General features: G+C 44.5%; 2 protein-coding genes across 6 annotated transcripts in view; one reads left to right on the forward strand and one right to left on the reverse strand.

Moving 5' to 3' along the window:
• SEPTIN11 (septin 11) overlaps nucleotides 1–21,800 on the forward strand; it is a 272,978-nt gene that overhangs the window by 165,854 nt on the left and 85,324 nt on the right. The gene's annotated exons all lie outside the window — the stretch shown is intronic.
• The window catches only part of CCNI (cyclin I), a 63,852-nt gene that overhangs the window by 14,172 nt on the left and 27,880 nt on the right, over nucleotides 1–21,800 (reverse strand). For all 4 annotated transcript variants that reach the window (XM_058193012.1, XM_058193011.1, XM_058193010.1 and 1 more), the window contains one exon: nucleotides 1,799–1,933. In XM_058193012.1, coding sequence (XP_058048995.1) covers nucleotides 1,799–1,933 — 135 coding nt within the window. The remainder of the gene's footprint in view (nucleotides 1–1,798; nucleotides 1,934–21,800) is intronic.

Consider the following 21,800-nt stretch of genomic DNA (forward strand, 5'->3'; position numbering starts at 1 on the left):
ACCCTATGCCTCCCACCGACCCGTACGCTCACACAGAGAGGGCCTTCTCAGGGTGCCGTCCGCCAAGCAATGCTGGCTGGCGGCCCCCAGGGGAAGGGCCTTCTCTGTTGGAGCACCTACCCCCTGGAACGAACTTCCCCCTGGTTTGCGTCAAATACCTGACCTTTGGACCTTTCGCCGTGAATTGAAAACGTACTTGTTCATCCAAGCGGGACTGGCTTAATTCTTAATTTTTTAATTTTGAATTTTTTGAATTTTAATAATTTTAAATCGGGTATTTTGTTTTATTGGGTCAAATTTGACGGTTTTCGGCCATTATAGAATATGTTATTTTAATTTGTTGTTTTAAAATTGTATATCGTACTGTTTTAATTTGGCTGTACACCACCCTGAGTCCTTCGGGAGAAGGGCGGTATAAAAATCTAAATAATAAATAAATAAATATCTCTCTCTATTAGGAGATATACAGGCAGTCCTCGCTTAATGACTATAATTTTTCACTTAACGACACCACCAAAAAGCTCATAAAATTGGGTATGGTCACTCGGTGAGCCATTTTAATGACTGCAGCGATTTAGGACTGTAATTCTGGCTCAATTACAGACATAAGTCAAGGACGACCTATATTCCAGTTTCCACCAATCTGTTGCCTTTTAATGTGCTGGATTCCTAACCCATAATTCCCAGTGATTAGTTAGGTGCGGTGGGAATTATGGGAAAGGAGATTTCAATAGATCTGGAAGGCACCAGATTGGGCAAGGCTGCTCGGCACTTTCCTGCAAATATAAATCCGGCTGTTGTTTCATAAGGTTTTGCTCCCAGCAAAGTTGGCAAGAGATTCCTATCTTTAATTTCTGTTGGAGGCTTAATTTAGCCTGGTAAACAAGGAGCACGTTGCTTTCTTTCCTTCCCCTGTTCAAATAAGGGAGTGAGGGAAATATATATATATATTTTGTTGGAGGACATGAATTCCAGGCAAAAAAAAAAATAGATCCATTCCCTAAAATGGAATAGGAAGCAGCCCAAAATGATCTTGGTTTAGTCTAAGCAACAGGTGAAAATAGAAAAAGTGCTGTTCTATGGAGATTCTCAATCCTTTCGGTCACAGTTGTCCCCAAGGTGCTTTTTCAAAAAGGCAACCGAACTTTCTTAGGTTTGTTTTTCCTTGGAAACATTTCGCTTCTCATCCAAGAAGCTTCTTCGGTTCTACCTGAAGGATTTAAACCAGAGCTGTCTAGAGCTAACAATGACCCTCGGAGTACTAACCAGCAGATGACTGCAAAGGATATAAATCTTTCCATTCCTCATCAAAAAAAGTCACTTTTTTTCAGGGGTGTTGTTGTAACTTGGAATTGGCACTAAACAAATGATGGTTAAGTTGAAGAATACTTGAAACGCTTTTAAGCTTCTGGAAATGAGCCAGGGGGGTTTGCAAACGTGGCGACTTTACGACAGGTGGACTTCAACTCCCAGAATCCCTCAGCCACCAGGGATTCTGGGAGTTGAAGTCCACACGTCATAAAGTCGCCATGTTTGCAGACCCCAAAACAAGCTGTTGAAGAAAGAAACAGAGATGGCGGAGCAATGGAAACTGTTCAGTTCCGGCCATGAACACTACATGAACATGGAGAAGGACATGGACACACACACACACACCCCGTGGTGTGTGTGTGTTAAGCAGAGTTAAGTCAAGCACCAACAGGAGATGGGAAGATTTCATCCCAAAAGGCTTTTGCTCAGCCTGGGACGGAGCCAACAATCAGCCCTTTGCAAAGATCTTAGAGGTCAAAACTGTTACCTTCACAGCCGCTAAAAACCTGTCCAAGAGGCTGACGGCCAGAGACAGTGTTTCCGGATAAAGATGGAACTGGCACCTGAGTTTGGCCAGCCACTGAATCACTTCGTCCCGCTGGGTTGGAGAAATGCCTGCATCCTGTAGAATGAAAAGAAAAGCAACATTAAAAATCTATCTCTGTCTCTCTCTCTCACACACACACACACACAAATTCTCACAGCCACTTTTTTAGTAATATATTCTTAACCCACCTGTTTTTCATCTCTATTGATCTATCTCAGGGGTAGTCAACCTTTTATACCTACCGCCCACTTTTGTATCTCTGTTAGTAGTAAAATTTTCTAACCGCCCACCAGTTCCACAGTAATGCGCTGTGTATCTTCATCTGCGCATGCCTCTCGCGCATCGTGGATTGGGTTGGGGGGGGCGCGCCAGCTACCAGCTCTGCTTGTCTGTTACAGCTGGGTGGTGTCGGGGGAGATACGCGAGCTATTCTGGGACGAGGCTCTTTTGTTTGCGGTTGCACTATAGTGCCATTTAGTTTCACTTACGTAACGTGAACTAAACTTATGCGCGGGCGATACAAATAGTATATTTTCAGCAATTTAAATTGTCATGGAGAATTTTATGAAAACCTAATGAAAATTTTTTTAAATAATGCTATGAAATTTTTTTTAAAAGTCAATAAATTAAAAAAAAAGCAAAGTGCTTCAGTATCGGACAAAATCCCTACCGCCCACCATGAAAGCTGGAATGCCCACTAGTGGGCGGTAAGGACCAGGTTGACTACCACTGATCTATCTGCATCCATCTCCTCAAACGTCTCTCCGTCTTCTGATACCACAGGTAGCCCTCGCTTAATGCCTGGTCACTAAACAACCACTGAAACTTACAACAGCCTCCGAAAACCTACTTATGACCCACTTTGAGAGTTCAAAGACGGAACCGCTCTCTGTAATAATGTGATCATTACATTTTTGGGCACTTGCCAACTGCCGCATCTTTATGGCATTCTGCAGTCACCTGACTAAAATTTGCGATGGTGTCAGGCCTGGACATTTCTGTCAAAATGCCCACGGGTTTGAATGAATCCGCTTTACAACTATGTTCATTTAACGACCACCACCACAAAAAAAAAAGTCATAAAATTGGGTCAGTCCCATCGATGGTAAGTCACAACCATTGTGACTTACAAAGGAAATTCGGGGTTCCATTACAGTTATAAAGTTAAGGATTACTTAGTATACAGGATAGCAGTATACTACGTTTCTGGGTCAACTTAAAACGGAATGATCTGGAAATTTTTGCCAGACCAGAAGAAAATTGGTTCCCTCAATTAAATCCTGGGATGTCCACTTACGGCATAATTTGGTGTATGTATTCATGTGTGCACATGTACGGTTGTGTTTGTGCTGGGAAACCATAATATGTGATGATTCCATTCAGTGGTTGGTTTCACGTTTTGTTACCACCGGTCCGCTGCACGCTCGCTTCACATGTGCACGCGCCCAGTTCACACACATGCCCCCGGTCTCAAAAACGTGCCTAAATAGGATGGCAGAGGCAAGCCCACCCGCGATTTCCACTATCAGTTCGCCCGAACTAGTCCAAACTAGTTCAAACTTTAGCCAAGATGACGCCGACGAACGCTGCCTCGGTGAAATGCTCTCTAATTGTTTCTTTATTTCTAATTGTTCTCTGTGACTCACTACGGATTTCCTATTCACGAGACCATCTGCTAAAAATTAAGGAACATTTCTTTAAGGAGCAGCTTTCTTTGATCTCACCCCCGCCTGTCTTTACAAACACGGAGGAGATTCTAACGCAGGAGGCGGCAATTCCCACGGAGCCATGGACTACTAAAAAAACCAAACGACGGAAGAGAAAGAAGAGAGGTAAACGATCTGGGATCTTAATCAGGCTAAGAAATCGCATTAAAACTCCTCTGCCTTCAATTTTCCTAACAAATATACGCTCACTTGCAAATAAGATGGATGAAATACTCCTCTTAAACAAATACTATTCTGATTTTCGCAATTCAGCAGTCCTATGCTTCTCTGAAACCTGGTTAAATGAATCAATTGAAAATAGCAGCCTGAACATTCCAGGGTTTCAGATTGAACGATCAGACAGGATTCCAGAAACATCTGGTAAAAAGAAAGGAGGAGGCTTATGCCTATATATTAATAGAAACTGGTGTCAAGATTTTAAAATAATTTACAAATTCTGTGACAACAATTTAGAGACTCTAATTATCAACTGCAAACCTTACTATTCGCCTCGTGAATTTTCCTCATTTCTTCTAATTGCTGTTTATGTCCCACCACAAGCCTGTGTAAACAAGGCATTACGAACTCTAGCTGACCAAATCATGGAGGCTGAAGCCAAACACCCTGATTCACTGGCCATTGTTTTGGGAGATCTAAACAAGGCAAACTTAAGGAAAGAACTACCAAAATACTTTCAGCATGTCAATTGTCCCACCAGAGGCAAGAATACTCTAGACCATTGCTACACAACACTAAAAGATGCTTATCGGTCTTTACCACGTGCAGCTGTAGGACACTCTGATCATTGCATGATTCACCTTGTACCTGCTTACAGGCAAAGACTTAAAGCCACAAAACCAATAATTAAATCAGTGAAAACCTGGACGGAGGAATCAGAATTAAAGCTACAGGCATGTTTTGACTGCACTGATTGGGATATTTTAAAGATACCTCTGCAGACCTGGATGAACTCACAGATACTGTAACATCATATGTCAGCTTCTGTGAAGACCTATGTGTACCTACAAGGAACTTGCGAATATACAGTAACAACAAACCTTGGTTTACACCTAAACTTAAGCAGCTACGACATTCCAAAGAGGAAGCCTACAGAAAAGGTGATAAAATGCTGTACAATCAGGCCAGAAATGCACTAACAAGGGAGATAAGAGCAGCAAAAAGAAGCTACTCTGAAAAGCTAAAGAATCAGTTTTCAGCAAATGAACCAGCAAACATGTGGAAAACTCTTAAAAATATCACCGGCTATGGCAAACCTCCTTCCCAGGCTGAAGGTAATCAACAACTGGCAGATGACCTGAATGAGTTTTACTGCAGGTTTGAAAGGAAACTACAGCCACCTATCTCCACAACCCCCATCTCAGACACACCAACAACAGCCAAGCCTCCTACAACTGACCCCATTTCATTGGGTTCACAACCCCTAGTGATCACAGAAAAGGAAGTGCAGGACCTATTTCACAGACAAAAGCCAGGAAAAGCTCCAGGCCCAGACAAGATAACTCCTTCTTGCTTAAAAGTCTGTGCTGACCAATTGGCCCCATCTTCACCCATATTTTCAATAAATCACTAGAGATGTGCTATGTTCCTTCTTGCTTCAAACGCTCTACCATCATCCCAGTGCCAAGAAGCCCACCATTAAGGAACTGAATGACTACAGACCAGTTGCTTTAACATCTGTAGTCATGAAAACCTTTGAAAGGCTAGTGCTTTCCTACCTGAAAACCATCACGGATCCGCTGTTAGACCCCTTGCAATTTGCATACCGAGCAAATAGATCAACAGATGATGCTGTTAATATGGCTCTGCACTACATCCTACAACATCTTGAGTCTCCAAAGACCTATGCAAGGGTCCTTTTTGTAGACTTTAGTTCAGCATTCAATACCATCATTCCAGACATTCTTCTAACTAAGCTAAACCAGCTACAGGTACCGGAACAGACTTGTAAGTGGATCACAAGCTTCCTAACAAACAGGAAGCAGCAGGTGAAGCTAAGCAAGATCACATCAAATACCTGTACAATTAGCACAGGGCTGTGTGCTCTCCCCACTTCTCTCTGTATACCAATGACTGCATCTCCAATGATCCATCTGTTAAGCTACTGAAGTTCGCAGATGACACAACAGTGATTGGTCTCATTCGAGACAATGACGAATCCGCATATAGACGAGAGGTCGAACGACTAGCCTTGTGGTGCAACCAAAACAATCTGGAACTGAACACACTCAAAACCGTAGAAATGGTGGTAGACTTTAGGAGAAACCCTTCCATACTTCCACCTCTCACAATACTTGACAACACAGTATCAACAGTAGAAACCTTCAAATTTCTGGGTTCTATCATATCGCAAGATCTCAAATGGACAGCTAACATCAAAAACATCATTAAAAAAGGACAACAAAGAATGTTCTTTCTGCGCCAACTCAGTAAGCTCAAACTGCCCAAGGAGCTGCTGATCCAATTCTACAGAGGAATTATTGAGTCTGTCATTCGCACCTCTATAACTGTCTGGTTCAGTTCTGCAACCCAACAAGAAAAACACAGACTTCAGAGGATAATTAGAACTGCAGAAAAAACAATTGCTACCAACCTGCCTTCCATTGCGGACTTGTATACTGCACAAATCAAGAAGAGGGCCGTGAAAATATTTGCAGATCCCTCGTATCCTGGACATAAACTGTTTCAACTCCTACCCTCAAAACGACGCTATAGAGCACTGCACACCAGAACAACTAGACACAAGAACAGTTTTTTCCCGAAGGCCATCACTCTGCTAAACAAATAATTCCATCAACACTGTCAAACTATTTACTGAATCTGCACTACTATTAATCGTCTCATAGTTCCCATCACCAATCTCTTTCCACTTATGACTGAATGACTATAACTTGTTGCTGGCAATCCTTATGGTTTATATTGATATATTGACCATCAATTGTGTTGTAAATGTTGTACCTTGATGAACGTATCTTTTCTTTTATGTACACTGAGAGCATATGCACCAAGACAAATTCCTTGTGTGTCCAATCGCACTTGGCCAATAAAATTCTATTCTATTCTATTCTATTCTATTCTATTCTATTCTATTCTATTCTATTCTAAACCAGCTGAATATTACCTGTGATTCCGTCTCAAAGAGGTGCGACCTACGTAGTTTGGGAGCAAAATTCCCAGAATTACAGCGTTCTACAAATTAGGTTGCCAACATCTGGAGGTAACTAGGCTGGAGAAGACAATGGCCAACATGATCTGCACACAAGGTGCTACGGCGTTTCCCCAAAATTAAGACCCTGTCTTATATTTTTTTGAATCCTGAAATAAGCGCTTGGCCTTATTTTCGGAGAGGTCTTATTATTTTGGGGCACATGGAACAAGACGGGGCTCCTCTTGCCGTCTTACCTGATTTCCAGCTCTGTCTCCCTAACCAGAAGAAATGGCTGCGCATGCGCTGAAATATTTTTGAGAAGGGCTTACTTTTGGGGAGGATTTATTTTCTGGGGAAGATTTATTATCCGGGAAGGTCTTATTTTCGGGCGAACACAGTAGAGGGAAGCAGAATAACAGAATTGGAAGGCACTTGGAGGTCGTCTGGTCCTGCCCCCTGCTCAGGCAAGAAACCCTATACCCGTGATGGCGAACCTATGGCACACATGCCACAGGTGGCACATGGAGCCGTATCTGTAGGCACGCGAGCATTGTCCTAGCTCAGCTCCAGATCGCATGCATGCACTGGCCACCTCATTTTTGGGCCTTCTGGGCCCACCGGAAGTTGGGAAACGGGCCATTTCCAGCCTCCAGAGGGCTTCCAGGGAGATGGGGAAGGCCATTTTCGCCCTCCCCAGGCTCCAAGAAAGTCTCTGGAGCCCGGGGAGGGCGAAAAATGGGTCTACCGGGCCCACCATGCCATTGCGTGCCAAAAGTGGGGGGGAAGTAGCGCACACATGCAGAGGAGACGGGGCACATTGAATTATTTATTTTTTTTCATAAAAAAAATTTATTTTTACAATCATGTCAAACAACTCATTCAATGTACAGTTATATACAATTAGTCGGGCTTGCCCACTCACCACCCCCCTTTTTAACACTCTTCCCTCTTCTTCCTTCTTCTACTTTCCAGACCTTCCTCTCCTTCTCTTATCTACATCCTCTCCTCCCTCCACCCTACACCTTCCTTCTCCCTCTTCTACCCCTCTTCCCTTCCTCTTCTCCTCTTTCCTACCTCCTACTCTCTCCTCTTTTCTCCCTCCCCACCGTTCTAAAATGGTAACTGGGCAGACCCGACCCTACATTAATTATATTTATACATCTTCAATAATCCCTGTACATTAACCATCACTCCATCTCTAGCCTCAACCCCCAATTCCCTCCCCTTACCCCCACCCGACTTCCCAGAACAAAATGCAGGGTATCAAAACTAACAACCATAATCTAAAATAATTCCTAAATTATAATCTCTAGTCTCTCCACACTTAATCACACTCTCCAATTCCCCTCTCCTTCAGAAATATATCTAATAGAAAATATTTCCTAAATTTACTCATATGCTATTCGATATTGCTCACTGAATTATGAGCGGGGGGCACGTGCGTGCACAACCTCCCCCGCACTCCCCCGCTTTTGGCACGTGACGGCAAAAAGGTTAGCCATCACTGCCCTATACCATTTCAGACAAACGGTGGACCAATCTCTTCTTTAAAAAACCTCCAGTGTTGGCGCACCCACAACTTCTGGAGGCAAGTTGTTCCACTGATGAATTGTTCTAACAGTCAGGAAATTTCTCCTTAGTTCTAGGTTGCCTCTCTCCTCGATTAATTTCCATCCATTGCTTCTTGTTCTGTTTGCTTTGGAGAATAGTTTGTCGTCCCCCCCACACCTCTCTTCTTTATGGCAGCCTCTTAAATACTGTAACATGGGTATCATGTCACCCCTGATATTCTTTAGGGTTTTTGTAGTCCTACTTGCCCTTAAAGGGCTGGCAACACACATGGTGCAGGGTAGTAAGTCCAGATCTTCCAACCAAATTACTTTTTAGCCAACTGCAAAAGCCGGTTCTACAACACCAGCAACTCAAGTTATGACTTCAGGCATTTTTGAGGCGTGTCAGTGAGGCTGCACCTCAGAAAGCTGTGAAGCGACTCAGAGAACCCCGGGTGGGGGTGGGGGAGGGGGTAAAACTGTCGAGACTCTGCACAACCTGTGGAAGGACGATCCAGATGTGGGGTGGTGCAGCTGCTCACAGAAACTCCACAGATTTGCGCTGCAGTCTCAAACTTGCAATGTGTCCAAACGTACAAAATTACACCGCTGATAAACGGCGCTTCTAAAAAAAAAAACCTCATAAAGAAGAATAAATGCTGCAAAGAAAGGCCTAATGACAAAAGGTGCGGGGGAGGGGGGAGAGCTGGGGTCCCAAACTCCATCCACACCACACTACACTACAAAAAAGATGTTGAGACTTTGGAAAAAGTTCAGAGACGAGCAACTAAGAGGATTAAAGGAAACTAGAAACTAAAACATACGAAGAAATGGCTGCGGGATTTTGGGTTTGGCTAGCCTATAGAGAAAAGAAGAATTAGGGGTGACATGATAGCAGCATTCCAGGACTTGAGGGGCAGCCGCAAAGGAGAGAGGGTCAAGTTATTCTCCACAGCACCTGAGGGCAGGACAAGAAACAATGGATGGAAACTAATCAAGGAGAGAAGCAACCTGGAATTAAGGAGAAACTTCCTAAGAGTGAGAACAATTAACCAGTGGAACAGCTGGCCTCCAGAAATCATGGGTGCTCCATCAGTGGAGGTTTTTAAGAAGAGTAGACAGTCACCTCTCTGAAGTGGTATATGTTCTCCTGCTTGAAAAGTGGGCTGGACTAGAAGACCTCGAAGGTCCCTTCCAGTTCATTCATTCCCCCTTGCGGGAGCATGCATATCCACAGATATTCCACAAGTGGTTTTTGGGGAGGGGAAGTCTTGTTTAAGAGTTCACCAAAAAATATTCTGAATTCCTCAGAGGAAAGTCGGGTGGCCATGTTATAATTAGGACTGCCAATTTAGAAAAATAAGCCACCTTCTGACTGGGATCCAAACAGCTACAGATAGTCCTCTACTTACAACAGGTTTGTTTAGTGACCATTCAAAGTTAAAACGGCATTGGAAAAAGTAACTTATGACCGTTTTTCACATTTATAAATGTTGTAACCTCCCACGGTCACGTGATCAGTTTCAGATGCTTGGCAACTGACTCACATTTATGACGGTTGCAGTTTTCCCGGGGTCATGTGATCACTTTCTGCGACCTTCTGACAAGCAAAGTCAATGGAGAAGCCAGATTCACTTAACAACTGGGTTACGAACTTAACAACTGCAGTGATTCGGTTAACAACTGTGGCAAGAAAGGCCGTTAAACGGGGCAAAATTCACTTCACAAATGTCTCACTTAGCGACATAAATTTTGGGCTCAATTATGGTCGTAAATTGAGGATTATCTATATTTTCAGGGCTTTCAAGAATCTGGGCATTGTTGCTAAAATGTCTAACTAGTAGATGTAAATGTTATATCTTGATGAAGGTATCTTTTCTTTTATGTACACTGAGAGCATATGCACCAAGACAAATTCCTTGTGTGTCCAATCACACTTGGCCAATAAAAAATTCTATTCTATTCTATTCTATTCTAGTTTATACGAGGGACCAATCTCACCATCCATATAACCCTTCAGGTAAAAATATTTTTGAAACTTTTTTAGGTTCCAAAATGCTCTTTAGCAGGGTTCTCCAACCTTAGCTGAGGAACTCTGGGAGTTGAAGTCCACAAGTCTTAAAGTTGCCAAGGTTGGAGACCCCCTGCTCTTAAGGACAGGGCCTTACTGGCTCAGGAATTCTGGAAGTTGAAGTCCGCAGATCATAAAGGGGCCATACCACATGGTAGTACTAGAAGAAGAGGCAGGAGGGGTTGTCAATCCATTTCCCAAAGCACCTGAAGGTAGAACAAGAAACCATGGATGGAAACTAATGAAGGAAGCAACCTAGAACTAAAGAGAAACTTCCTGACGGTGACAACCATAAACCAGCGGAATGACTTAACCTTCAGAAATTGTGGAAGTTTTTCAGGACAGACTGGATAATCATTTGTCTGGAATGGTATATAGGGCAGGGGTCTGCAAACTTGGCTCTTTTAAGACTTGTGGACTTCAACTCCCAGAGTTGAACTCTGGGAATTGAAGTCCACAAGTCTTAAAAGAGCCAAGTTTGCAGACCCCCGGTATAGTGTTTCCTGCTTGGACTAGAAGACCTCCAAGGTCCCTTCCAACTCTGTTAATTCTCTTCTTCTGCACGAGACCAAACCGGCTCTCCCTATCGAAAATTTCCAGAGCTTTTTGGGACATAAGCAGAATGGAAAATTCCTGGTCTTTAAGATGGCTGGTTGTGCACCACCTTCAGGTTTTTTTTCCTATTTTATAAAGGTGGTGATGGAACAGAATTTCAAGGCTGAACAGTCTGGCTTGCTGCTGTTCCATGTGGGAGGCCTGTCAATCTCAAAATATTTACATTCAGGTGCCCCTGGGGTGGTTTTGAAAACCTGCAGATCTGGACAGTTGGCTGGAGGGATGCCAGAGCCCTCCTTAACCATCTACGACTGCAGCAGGAGGTGGGCGAAAACCCCAGATGCGCCACACACCATTGGCAAAGAAAGCTGGAAGCCACAGGTGGGGTCCTCAGCTGGCCAGACGACCCTGTGCCCCACCGATTTGGAGGCTATGACGTGGCAGTCCCCATTTCCCCCTTTTTGTGACTATTGTTCAGTCGCTAAGACATGCCTGGCACTTCACGACCCCAAGGACCATAGCCAGGGATGGGTTGCTGGGGATTCGGGAGAACCTCTAGCTAAGATTCTGTGCAGTTCGGAGAACCCCCAAATCCCACTCCTGGCTGGCCCTGCCCAACCCCTCCCAGAAGTCCCCACGCGGCCCATTTTGGATGCAGGTAAATGCAGGGCGAAAAAACAGACCTACTGGAAGTTTGGGAAGGCCGCAACAGAGCCTGAGGAGGCCGTTTTTGCCCTCCTGGAGGCTCAAGAAAAGCCTCCGGAGCCCAGGGAGGGCAAAAACACCCCCCACCCCACTATGGTGCAGGAGGCCGATGAGGCCACACCCACCATGGCCACGCTCACTCAGGAACCGGGCAGAGAAGCCTTTTTTTTGAAGCCCACCCCTAACCATAGCACACCAGGCCCCTCCTATCCTCCATTGTCTCCCACAGTTTGCCCAATTCCACCTTCTTGGCGCCGATGACACTATCTAACCGTTTCATTGTCTGCCGTCCCCCTTGCCTTCCAACTTTTCCAATGAGGCCTCTCTCTCTCTTCTCATTCGGTGGCCAGGGTATTTGAGCTTCGGCTTCAGTATCTGTCCTTCCAAAGGACAGTCAGGGCTGCTTTCCTTTAGGATCGACTGATCGGATGGCCTTGCAGTCCGAGGGACTCCCAAGAGCATTTCCCTTATTGTTCATTGTTGGTACATAATTCAATCACCTTCATATGTGGGGAGAGAACAACAACATAGACTCTTGTCTGTGTTGCATGTGTATGTGTATGTGTGTGATCATCTGTAAAACTCATCACTGGATCCCCATGGATCAGTTACACACCCAACTCCCACTGTAAGATGGGGACCATCACTTTCTTTCTCCCTCCTTCTGTGTGTCTCTCTTTGTGTGTGTGTGTGTGTGTGTGTGTGTGTGTGTGTATGTCTACCTCTATCCATCATTTTTCAACTATCTATTTCCATCCATCCATCCATCATTTTTCATCTATCTATCTATCTATCTATCTATCTATCCATCCATCCATCCATCCCTATCTATCTATCCATCCATCCATCCATCCATCCATCCATCCATCCATCCATCCATCCCATCCATCTGTACACAAGTAGTCAACTCACAAGCACAATCGAGTCCAAAATTTCCACTGCTAAACAAGACAAATTGTTTTGCCCCATCTTACCACCTTTCTTGCAACAGCTGTTAAGTGAATCACGGCATTTATTACATTAGCAACACAGTTGTTAAGTGACTTGGGCTCCCCCCCCCCCGCAAAGTCACGGTTGCCCAAACCCTCCCCTCGAAAAAAACCACATGACCCTGGAACATTATAATTATCATTAAATACATGCCAAGCATCTGAATTTTGATCACGTGATCCCAGGAATGCTGCAACGGTTGTTAAAAAGCGGTTGTTGAGTCACTTTTTCCCCCACTGCTGTTGTAACTTCGAACGGTCTCCAAATGACCTGTTGTTAAGTCAAGGGCTACCTGTACTAGCTATCCAGGTTAGTGGATTTTGAGACCAAATATCTAGCACCACGGATATGATTCTACGCAGGGCACCCTGCCCAGAAACCTAGCATAAAACTGAAGCAAAGGAGTGTCTAATAATAGCAGAAGAGTTAGTCCCAGGGGGAAGTTCAACCCTTCCAAAGCACTGACTGACAATACTCAAGATTATGACTTGGTCCAAATTAAGCGCTTAGTACAGGTTGTACCGACCTCGGCACAAGGCTGCCAATGCTGAATCGCCTGGAATTTGCAGAGGGAAGCTGCGGTTGGGACACCCTGTGCCAGGCCTTTATTTTGGACTGGGTCTCCAAGAAGAAAGTAGCATGGATGTAAACAAGACTCTTCTGAGTCAACATTTGCAATGTGGGTATTTTATTTGGCCACACGCTGCAGGTTATGTCTCGTCTGGGTCAGAGATTCTGTAAAAAGGTTTAGGGAAGCAAGATAAAGTTATCCAAAGGGTAGATGTTCCCTCTATTAATATGGTGACACTGGATAAAAGATGAACACCCGGGGGGGGGGGGAGTGTCCAATCTTGGAAACTTTGAGCAGGGTGGATAAAAATCGATGATTTTTTTAAAAAAACAAAAACAGATTTTTTAAATTTAAATTGGTTTTTTTATTTTTATCAAATTTATTTAATAAAATGCTTTTTTGGAGTAAAAAAAAACTATCTAAAGATAGTTTTCTATTTAAGATCCATTAATAATTTAGTTTATTCAGCATGAAACTGTGTATTCTGCATGAGGCTGTGCATTCTGCAATATTTAAATTTTTGATAAACTCATTCAATGAATCCAAGCTCTGCAAGCTGAGATAACATGCACTGCATTGAGGCATTCACACAATTTCACAGTAATCATGAGATCAATCGTAAAACGAAGTTCAGGGATATTCCTTTATCCCATTGTTTTGCAAATTTATGTACACTCCAAACCGTATGATTTTTTGAAGAAAAATGCATCTGTACCACCAGGTTCTAAGTGTGAGGAGGAAGGGCAAGCAGTAAAAATGAAAGTGAAATCTTCTAAGCAGCTTATACATATAATATTAAAGAGCACTTGTCAATTTCAGATCCATCATGGCAGCCAGCGCCGGTTAGCGGGCATCCACTCACCTGCTGCCTGCCTGCCACATCCCTCACCTTGTTGTGTCCCTACCACATCACCATCCGTCCCGTTAAAGTGAATGGGACTGTCGGGGATTCAATAGCTTGTCAGAAATGACAGGTGCTCTTTAAAAATTATGATTTAAATCGAGTCGATTTAAACCAAGTCTTTTTACTAGTGGTTTAAATTTGACTTGATTTACCATATTTTTTGGAATAGAAGACGCTCCGGACTGTAAGAGGCACCTACCTTTTTTGGAAGGTAGGAAAACAAGAAAAAAAAAATCTGCCTCTGCCTCCCAGCAATTTGCCTCCTTGCAGCAAACAGCCTGTTTCGGTTTCAGCACAGACTGATTAGCACAAGAAGGAGAGAGAAAAAAAACTGCCTCTGCCTCCCAGGAATTTGCCTCCTTGCAGCAAACAATGGAGGCCAAAAATGGGGCATGCAGAGGCGCCAATAGGCAATGGCAATCTGTGTAGCCTGAAACAGCTGAGGGTCGGGAGTCCGATCCAACCAACCATCAACTGCTTGTGCTAATCAGGCTGTGCTGAAGCTGAAACGGGCTGTTTGCTGTAAGGAAGTAAATTGCTGGGAGGCAGAGGCCAAAAGGGGGAGGGGCGCCAGCAGATGGGTTACATTCGGTGTATAAGATGCACCCAAATTTTCACCCTCTTTTAGGAGGGGGAGAGTATGTCTTATACTCCGAAAAATACGGTAAATCAAATCCACTCCGACTTTAAGACTTATTTATTTATTTATTTATTTATTTAAATTTTTATACCGCCCTTCTCCCGAAGGACTCAGGGCGGTGTACAGCCAAAGATAAAAACAGCAAGTATACAAAGTTAAAATATCAATTTAAAATACCTATTCAATAGTGGCCAAATTAAAACCGTCAGATTGACCTAACCTAAAATACCCCATATAAAATTACAAAGGATTAAAAATTTAAAATTTAAAAAATCAGTCCAGTCCCGCTTGAATAAATAAGTGAGTTTTTAATTCCCGGCGAAAGGTCCGAAGGTCAGATATTTGGCGCAAACCGGGGGGAAGGTCGTTCCAGAGAGTAGGTGCTCCAACAGAGAAGGCCCTTCCCCTGGGGGCCACCAGCCAGCATTGCTTGGCGGACGGCACCCTGAGGAGACCCTCTCTGTGAGAGCATACGGGTCGATGGGAGGCATAAGGTAACAGCAGGCGGTCCCGTAAGTATGGACTTCAACTCTCAGAATGCCCTAGCTACTCAGAGCAGTTGTGTCCAAACTTGGCAACTTTTAAGGCCTGAGGAGTTCAACTCCCAGAATTCCCCAGCCAACCATGCTAGATATGTCCAAGCCAGGCAATTTTAAGACTTGAAGACTTCCAACTCCCAGAAGTCCCTAGCCAGTCAATGCAGATGTGTCTGACCTTGGTAACTTCAAACCTGTGGACTTCAACTTCCAGAATTCCCCTGCCTAAGAATTGAAGTCCACAAGCCTTAAAGTTTGCCAAGATTGGACACTCTTTACTCTAGAAGAGAAATATTCCAAGTAGCAGAAGGAATCTATTTTGGACGGTGCCTGACATACGGATGGACCCTCCTGAGTCCAATCTGTCATTCGGATTATGCAATAGCGGCTGGGAGCCAAACAGGAAGGATTTACTAACAAATGACTGCAAAAAAAAAGAAACAAATGTCTACCAGCCTCACAGTGAGTTGTGAAGAACACACATTATGCTGTGACCGGGTGGGCAGCTGGAAAAGGGCAGCACACCGCAACCGTCATAAATACGAGTCAGTCGCCCATCGTTTTTATCATGCGACTGTGGAATGTACTGCAATGGTCGCGAAGTGTGAAAAACGGTTGTAACTCGTTTTCAATTCTTTTGTAACTTTACAAGGTCACTAAACAAACTGTTTTAAGCCGAGGACTACCTGACACAACCTGTTTTCACCCTAAAATCTTTGGGACTTTGCTTCATTCCAATTGGAAAATTAACTGGGGCTGGGAAATGGGGCCTGTGACACTTTCAATAGCAGCAAAACTAAAATAAAGCGTCGCAAAGGAAGTTTGCAGCATGAATTGATCTGATTTTGAACACAGAACGGCGCTCGGCTTTCTGGAGAGGGAAGCGACCTTTGCCGCGACTGCTTCTGTAGACTTCCCGTTTCCACCCACCGATCCAACTGCAACAACCAGAAATGAAAAGCAAATAAAATCTAAAGGAGAAGTTAAAAAATAATCTACGCTGCCAGATTAAAATGAAGAATTGGGCTATATAGGCAGTCCTCAAGTTACAACCATTCGTTTAGTGATTATTTGAAAGTTGCAACAGCACTGAAAAAAAGTGACTTATAACTATTGTATGGTCATGTGGCAAAAAATCTTGCTTAGCAATCGAAGTTTTGGGCTCAATTATGGTTGTACGTCGAGGACTACCTGGCTGTACTTCAGTCAGTCAAAAACGCCGAGCAAGTCCACAGCTCATGTTCTCACCACGTGGATGCAATTTATTTATTTCATTTACTACATTTTATGCTACTCATCTCTCCTATAATATTTTCTTTACAAAAGAAAAACCAAGAAAGCCCAGTTGCCTCCTGAAAAAGCACCTTTGGGACAACCATGACCTGGATGACTGAGAATCTCTGCAGGCCTTTAGCTGTACAATTCGGGATGAATACCCTTTGAATGATGTGGGAGTAGGAATGGATTTCCAGAGAAAAAAATGGCAGACTACAGCAATCAGGAGCATGTTGTGACCCAGGTCCAAGGAGGTAGTAGGAAACTCAAATCAGTGTAAAAACAAATTTATTAGAACAGCTGAGAATTAACTCATTCTCAGCGTAGTCCAACTAAATTAAAGCAAATTCCTCCCAACACAATTCCTCAGTCCTATCACCAACCCCCGTCCAATTAGGCAAACTGCCAAAGGCCTTTCTTGACAAAAGTTCAGAAGACAAATGCAACAAGACAAAGCTATCAAAGTTGTTGTCCGGCAAAGAACCCAAACGCCGTTGCTGGTCTTTTAAGCCTTGTGGGAAGGGCCAATCATCTCTTGGCCTTACTCCCGAGTCATCCTCTTTGCTTGAGCTGCTCTTGCCTTCTGTGTGCATTAAGAACAGGCTCCTCCTGTTCCTCTGCCTCACTGCCTCACTACTGTCTGGAGGCTCTGGAGTCTGCACCTCACTCCCCGATGGCCCTGGCCCCACCTCTGCCTCCGACGCAGAGCCCTCATCTGAGCCTTCCCCAGCCTCCAGGACTGGCCCATGTTCTTCCTCAGCCTCATCGCTGTCTGACTCCATTGCCAGCTCCGCAGGCTGCTGGCGGATCACAACAGAGCACTACTCAGCTGACCCTGAGGACACAGATAAACCTCCAAATGCTTCAACAACCCTCTAAAACAGGGGTGTCAAACACAAGGCCCGCGAACCGCATCCGGCCTGCTACGTGATCGGATCTGGCTCACGGGATCGTCCTGGAAAATGTATGGGGCCTGCCAGCGTGGCTTTGGCCCGGTCTACCCAGTGCAAAGAGGAAACATGCCAGGAGTTTGGGGAGTGGCATCAAGATGGACATGCCCACCCAGTCGGCCAACACACACACACACACACACACACACACACACACACAGTCAACCACAGCCCTGATGTGGTCCTCAATTAAATTGAGTTTGACACCCCTGCTCTAAAAGGATGCAAATGACCAGCTGTCTTGCAAGGAGTATAAATCCTTCCATTCCCCACCACCCCGTCAGAGTTGAAGAAGCTTCTTGGATGAGAAGCGAAACATCTTCAAAGAAACACCAGAAAGTCCAGTTGCCTCCTGAAAAAAAGCACCTTTGGGACATCTCTCCTATAAGATGACTCTGAAGAGCGATGGAAGAGTCTGTCTTTTGCAACCTAAAATTCTCTGTAGGCAAACTCGGTCCCATTTCTTCCGCCAAGCAAAAAAACGTTCAGAAAAGCTTTGGATGAATCATATGGAATAGCTGCCATGGGCATAGCGGTTGCCATGGTTTCCAAACAATCCTGGCTTTAGAGACAAAATATTCACGCCCACGAATTGTGTCCGTACCTCAAACCTGACATCTGGCCAACTGCAATCACGAATGTATACAACTATGAAATCGTTTCGGCCAAGGAGAGCAAGCAGGATCTTGGCACCCTAAGTGATTTGTCTCTTTCTTGGCAAAGCGAGTCCCAGTTCTGTCACAGGCCGTCCTCGACTTACGACCACAACGGAGCCCAAAGTTCCCTGTTATTCAGGGAGACGTTCGTTAAGTGAGATTTTTCCTCCGTTTTGTGACCTTTCTTGCAGAAATTTGTGAGTGAAATCACTGCAGTTGATAAGTTAGTAATACGGACGTTAAGCGAATCTGGCTCCCCTCTCCTCAATTGATTTTGCTTGTCCATAGGTCGCAAAAGGGGATCAGGTGACCTCGGGGCACAGCAATGGTCGTAAGTGTGAACCAGTCCAGCTGCCTTTTGGAAAAAGTACCTTTGGGGCAACATGACCTGGATGATTGAGAATCTCGAGATATCCTGCCTTTTCATATATTTTTTTTGTCTTCTTCCTGCCTTCTGAGTGGCAGATAATGTGATGATGTCACTAAAGTCAGCACTACTCAAGTTTTAAGGTAAAGGTAAAAATTCCCCTCGCACATATGTGCTAGTCGTTGCCGACTCTAGGGGGCGACTCTAGGGGGTGGTACTTATTTCTGTTTCAAAGCCGAAGAGCCAGCAATGTCCGAAGATGTCTCCGTGGTCATGTAGCCAGCATGACTGAACGCCATAGGCGCACAGAACGCTGTTACTTTCCCACCAAAGGTGTGTTGTGTCTCGCCCAATCTCACCACAGCCGGGGCCTGCTTATCTGCTTCCGAACACGGAGGAATGTTCTAGTATGCCTCCCGGCCCCAGCCCCGGCTCCATGCCCAGACCGGCTGAAGAGGAAGAAATACCTCCAGCCCCCAGCTCTGGCTCCATGCCCAGGCAAACGGAGCAACTAGACCCCTCCCCCTCCTCCACAGCATGTGAGCCTGAGGGAAGTCAATTACCAACAGCTGCCGACTGGAGTGACCCTCGCATCAGAAGACTTGATAGGCGGAGGCAACAGAAGGACGGGAGGGGCAGGCCTGGATAAGTTCTGAGTCATGGAGCCACACCCCATGGCCTACATAAAGGATCTGCTTTCTGGCATTCTCTGAGTCAGGCAAAGTCTAAACATATCTTGCTGAAGTCACTTTCTGGTCTCCTGCCTGCCCTGAGGACTTTGCTAGGACTTTGGCAGAGCTGCAGAGGCACGCCTGATTCGGATTTCCCTGACCCGGCCGTCAGCGGAGGAGTGGGACACGACAAGGTGGTCCCTATTTTTCTACTTTCTGCTTAGGTTGGCAGAAGCTGGGACAAGTCACGGGAGCTCACCCCATTGCGCAGCACTAGGGATTCGAACTGCCGACTTTTCAATCAACAAGTTCAGCGTCTTAGCCACTGAGCCACCACATCCCTAACTGAAGATTTATAGCCTGCTTTTTTCCATACAGAGAGGGGCAGTCTGAATGAGGCTATGATGTGTATTAATAAGCCTTCCTTCCACCAGCTTAACTTCCAACAACTGCTGGGTAAAAACATAGAAGAATTCTATTTTAAGCAGGAAGCGTTGTTATAAAAGGGACACAAAGCAGAATCTTTCTAACAAAGGAAGAATCCATTCTGTCTGTTAGTACGTTTGCTTTGTACTACAGAAGCTTTGAGGACAGTGTCTGGGGAGATTCTCAGTCACCCAGGTCATGGTTGTCCCGGAAGTTGCTTTTTCCGAAAGGAACTGAACTTTTTTCTTGAAGGCGTTTCGCTTCTCATCCAAGAAGCTTCTTCAGTCCTGGCAGAATGGTAGAGAATGGAAGGATCTATATTCTTTGCACAGAGAGTACTAACGACCGGAGGACTGCAAGGAATATAAATCCTTCCATTCTCCACCATTCTGTCAGAACTGAAGAAGCTTCTTGGAAGAGAAGCGAAATGTCTTCAAGAAAACAAAGCAAGCAAGCAAGCCCAGTTGCCTTTCGAATCAGCACCCTTGGGGCTTTGAGGATAGCCTTTCCCGAATGCGTTAAGACTACAAGACCCACTACAGGTAGTCCTCGACTTAACAACAGATCATTTAGTGACCGTTCAGTTACAACGGCAGTGACAAAAGTGACTTGGGACCAATTTTCAGTTACAACCTTGGCAGCATCCTCATAGTTATGTGACAGAAATTCAGAGGTTTGGCAGCTGGGTTCATATTTATGACCTCTGCTGTGTCCCTTTTTGCGACCTTCTGACAAGCAGAATCCAATGGGGGAATCAGATTCACTTAACAACCGTGTTACTAATTGAACAACTGCAGTGACTCGCTTTAATAACTGTGGGAAGAAAGGGGGCGAAATGGGGCAAAACTTTGTTAACAAATGTCTCGCTTAGCAACAGAAATTTTGGGTTCCATTGTGGTCGTAAGTCGAGGACTACCTGTATTCCAAGCTAGCTCAAGTAACAACGGCGCAGGGAAGCAGAGTTCACTCCTGATGAATCTCAGATTAGTGATTTATTGCCCGGCTTGTATTCATCCCAACTGGGAAGAATTCTTGAGCAGCATTCACCCAATTCTCCATAAATTGCAATATAATGATAACAACAAAAGCACAATTCAACGTTATTCCTCCACCCATATACGATAGCATTGGGTTTAAGGAAAGCTATTTCCAAAAAGATGACGTCCTTGAATGCTAAAGGCACACGTAAGGCAGCAGGAAATTTCTTAACTCTTTCGAGGAACAAGCTGGTTTATTCTCACTAAGCTGCCACAGGGAAGTAATAACAATGACTTAACTCCTGCTGTAGCACAGCACAGAATGTCCTTCGACGCCACGGGATGTTCACCAAACAAAACATCGCTCAACTGGACAAATTAATTGAGAAGGTTCTCCTTATTTAAAATTAAATGATAAGGACATAAACGGCTAAACAAATAGGCCCGATGTGCCACCAGATGATGACATGGATTCCATCAAGCCAGCTCCTCAGAAGCATGAAGAGTCTTAGAAATAGAAATAGGGAAGGGACCTTGGAGGTCTTCTAGTCCAACCCTCTGCTTAGGCAGGAAACCCTACACCACTTCAGACAAATGGTCATCCAAACATCTTCTTAAAAACTTCCAGTGTTGGAGCATTCATAACTTCTGGAGGCAAGTTGTTCCATGGATTAATTGTTCTGACTGTCAGGAAATCTGTCCTTTGTTCTAGGTTGCTTCTCTCCTTGATTAGTTTCCACCCATTGCTTCTTGTCCTGCCCTCAGGTGCTTTGGAGAATAGCCTGACTCGCTCTTCTTTGTGGCAGCCTTCTAGTCCAACCCGCTGCTCAAGGAGACCCTATACCATAAACCAATGGTTATCCAACATCTTCTTAAAAACTTCCAGTGTTGGAGCTTTCACAACTTCTGGAGGCAAGTTGTTCCTCTGGTTAATTGTTCTCACTGCCAGGAAATTTCTCCTTAGTTCTAGGTTGCTTCTCTCCTTGATCAGTTTCCACCCATTGCTTCTTGTCCTGCCCTCAGGTACTTTGGAGATATTCACTCACTCTTCTTTGTGGCAGCCCCTGAGATATTGGAAGGCTGCTATCATGTCTCCCCTAGTCCTTCTTTTCATTAAACTAGACATACCCAGTTCCTGCAACTATTCTTCATATGTTTTATCCCTGAGTCTCCTATTCTTCTTTGTTGTTCTTTTTTGCACTCTTTCTAGAGTCTCAACATCTTTT

Source organism: Ahaetulla prasina, chromosome 8, assembly GCF_028640845.1.
Source record: "Ahaetulla prasina isolate Xishuangbanna chromosome 8, ASM2864084v1, whole genome shotgun sequence".
Classification (NCBI taxonomy): Eukaryota; Metazoa; Chordata; class Lepidosauria; order Squamata; family Colubridae; genus Ahaetulla; species Ahaetulla prasina.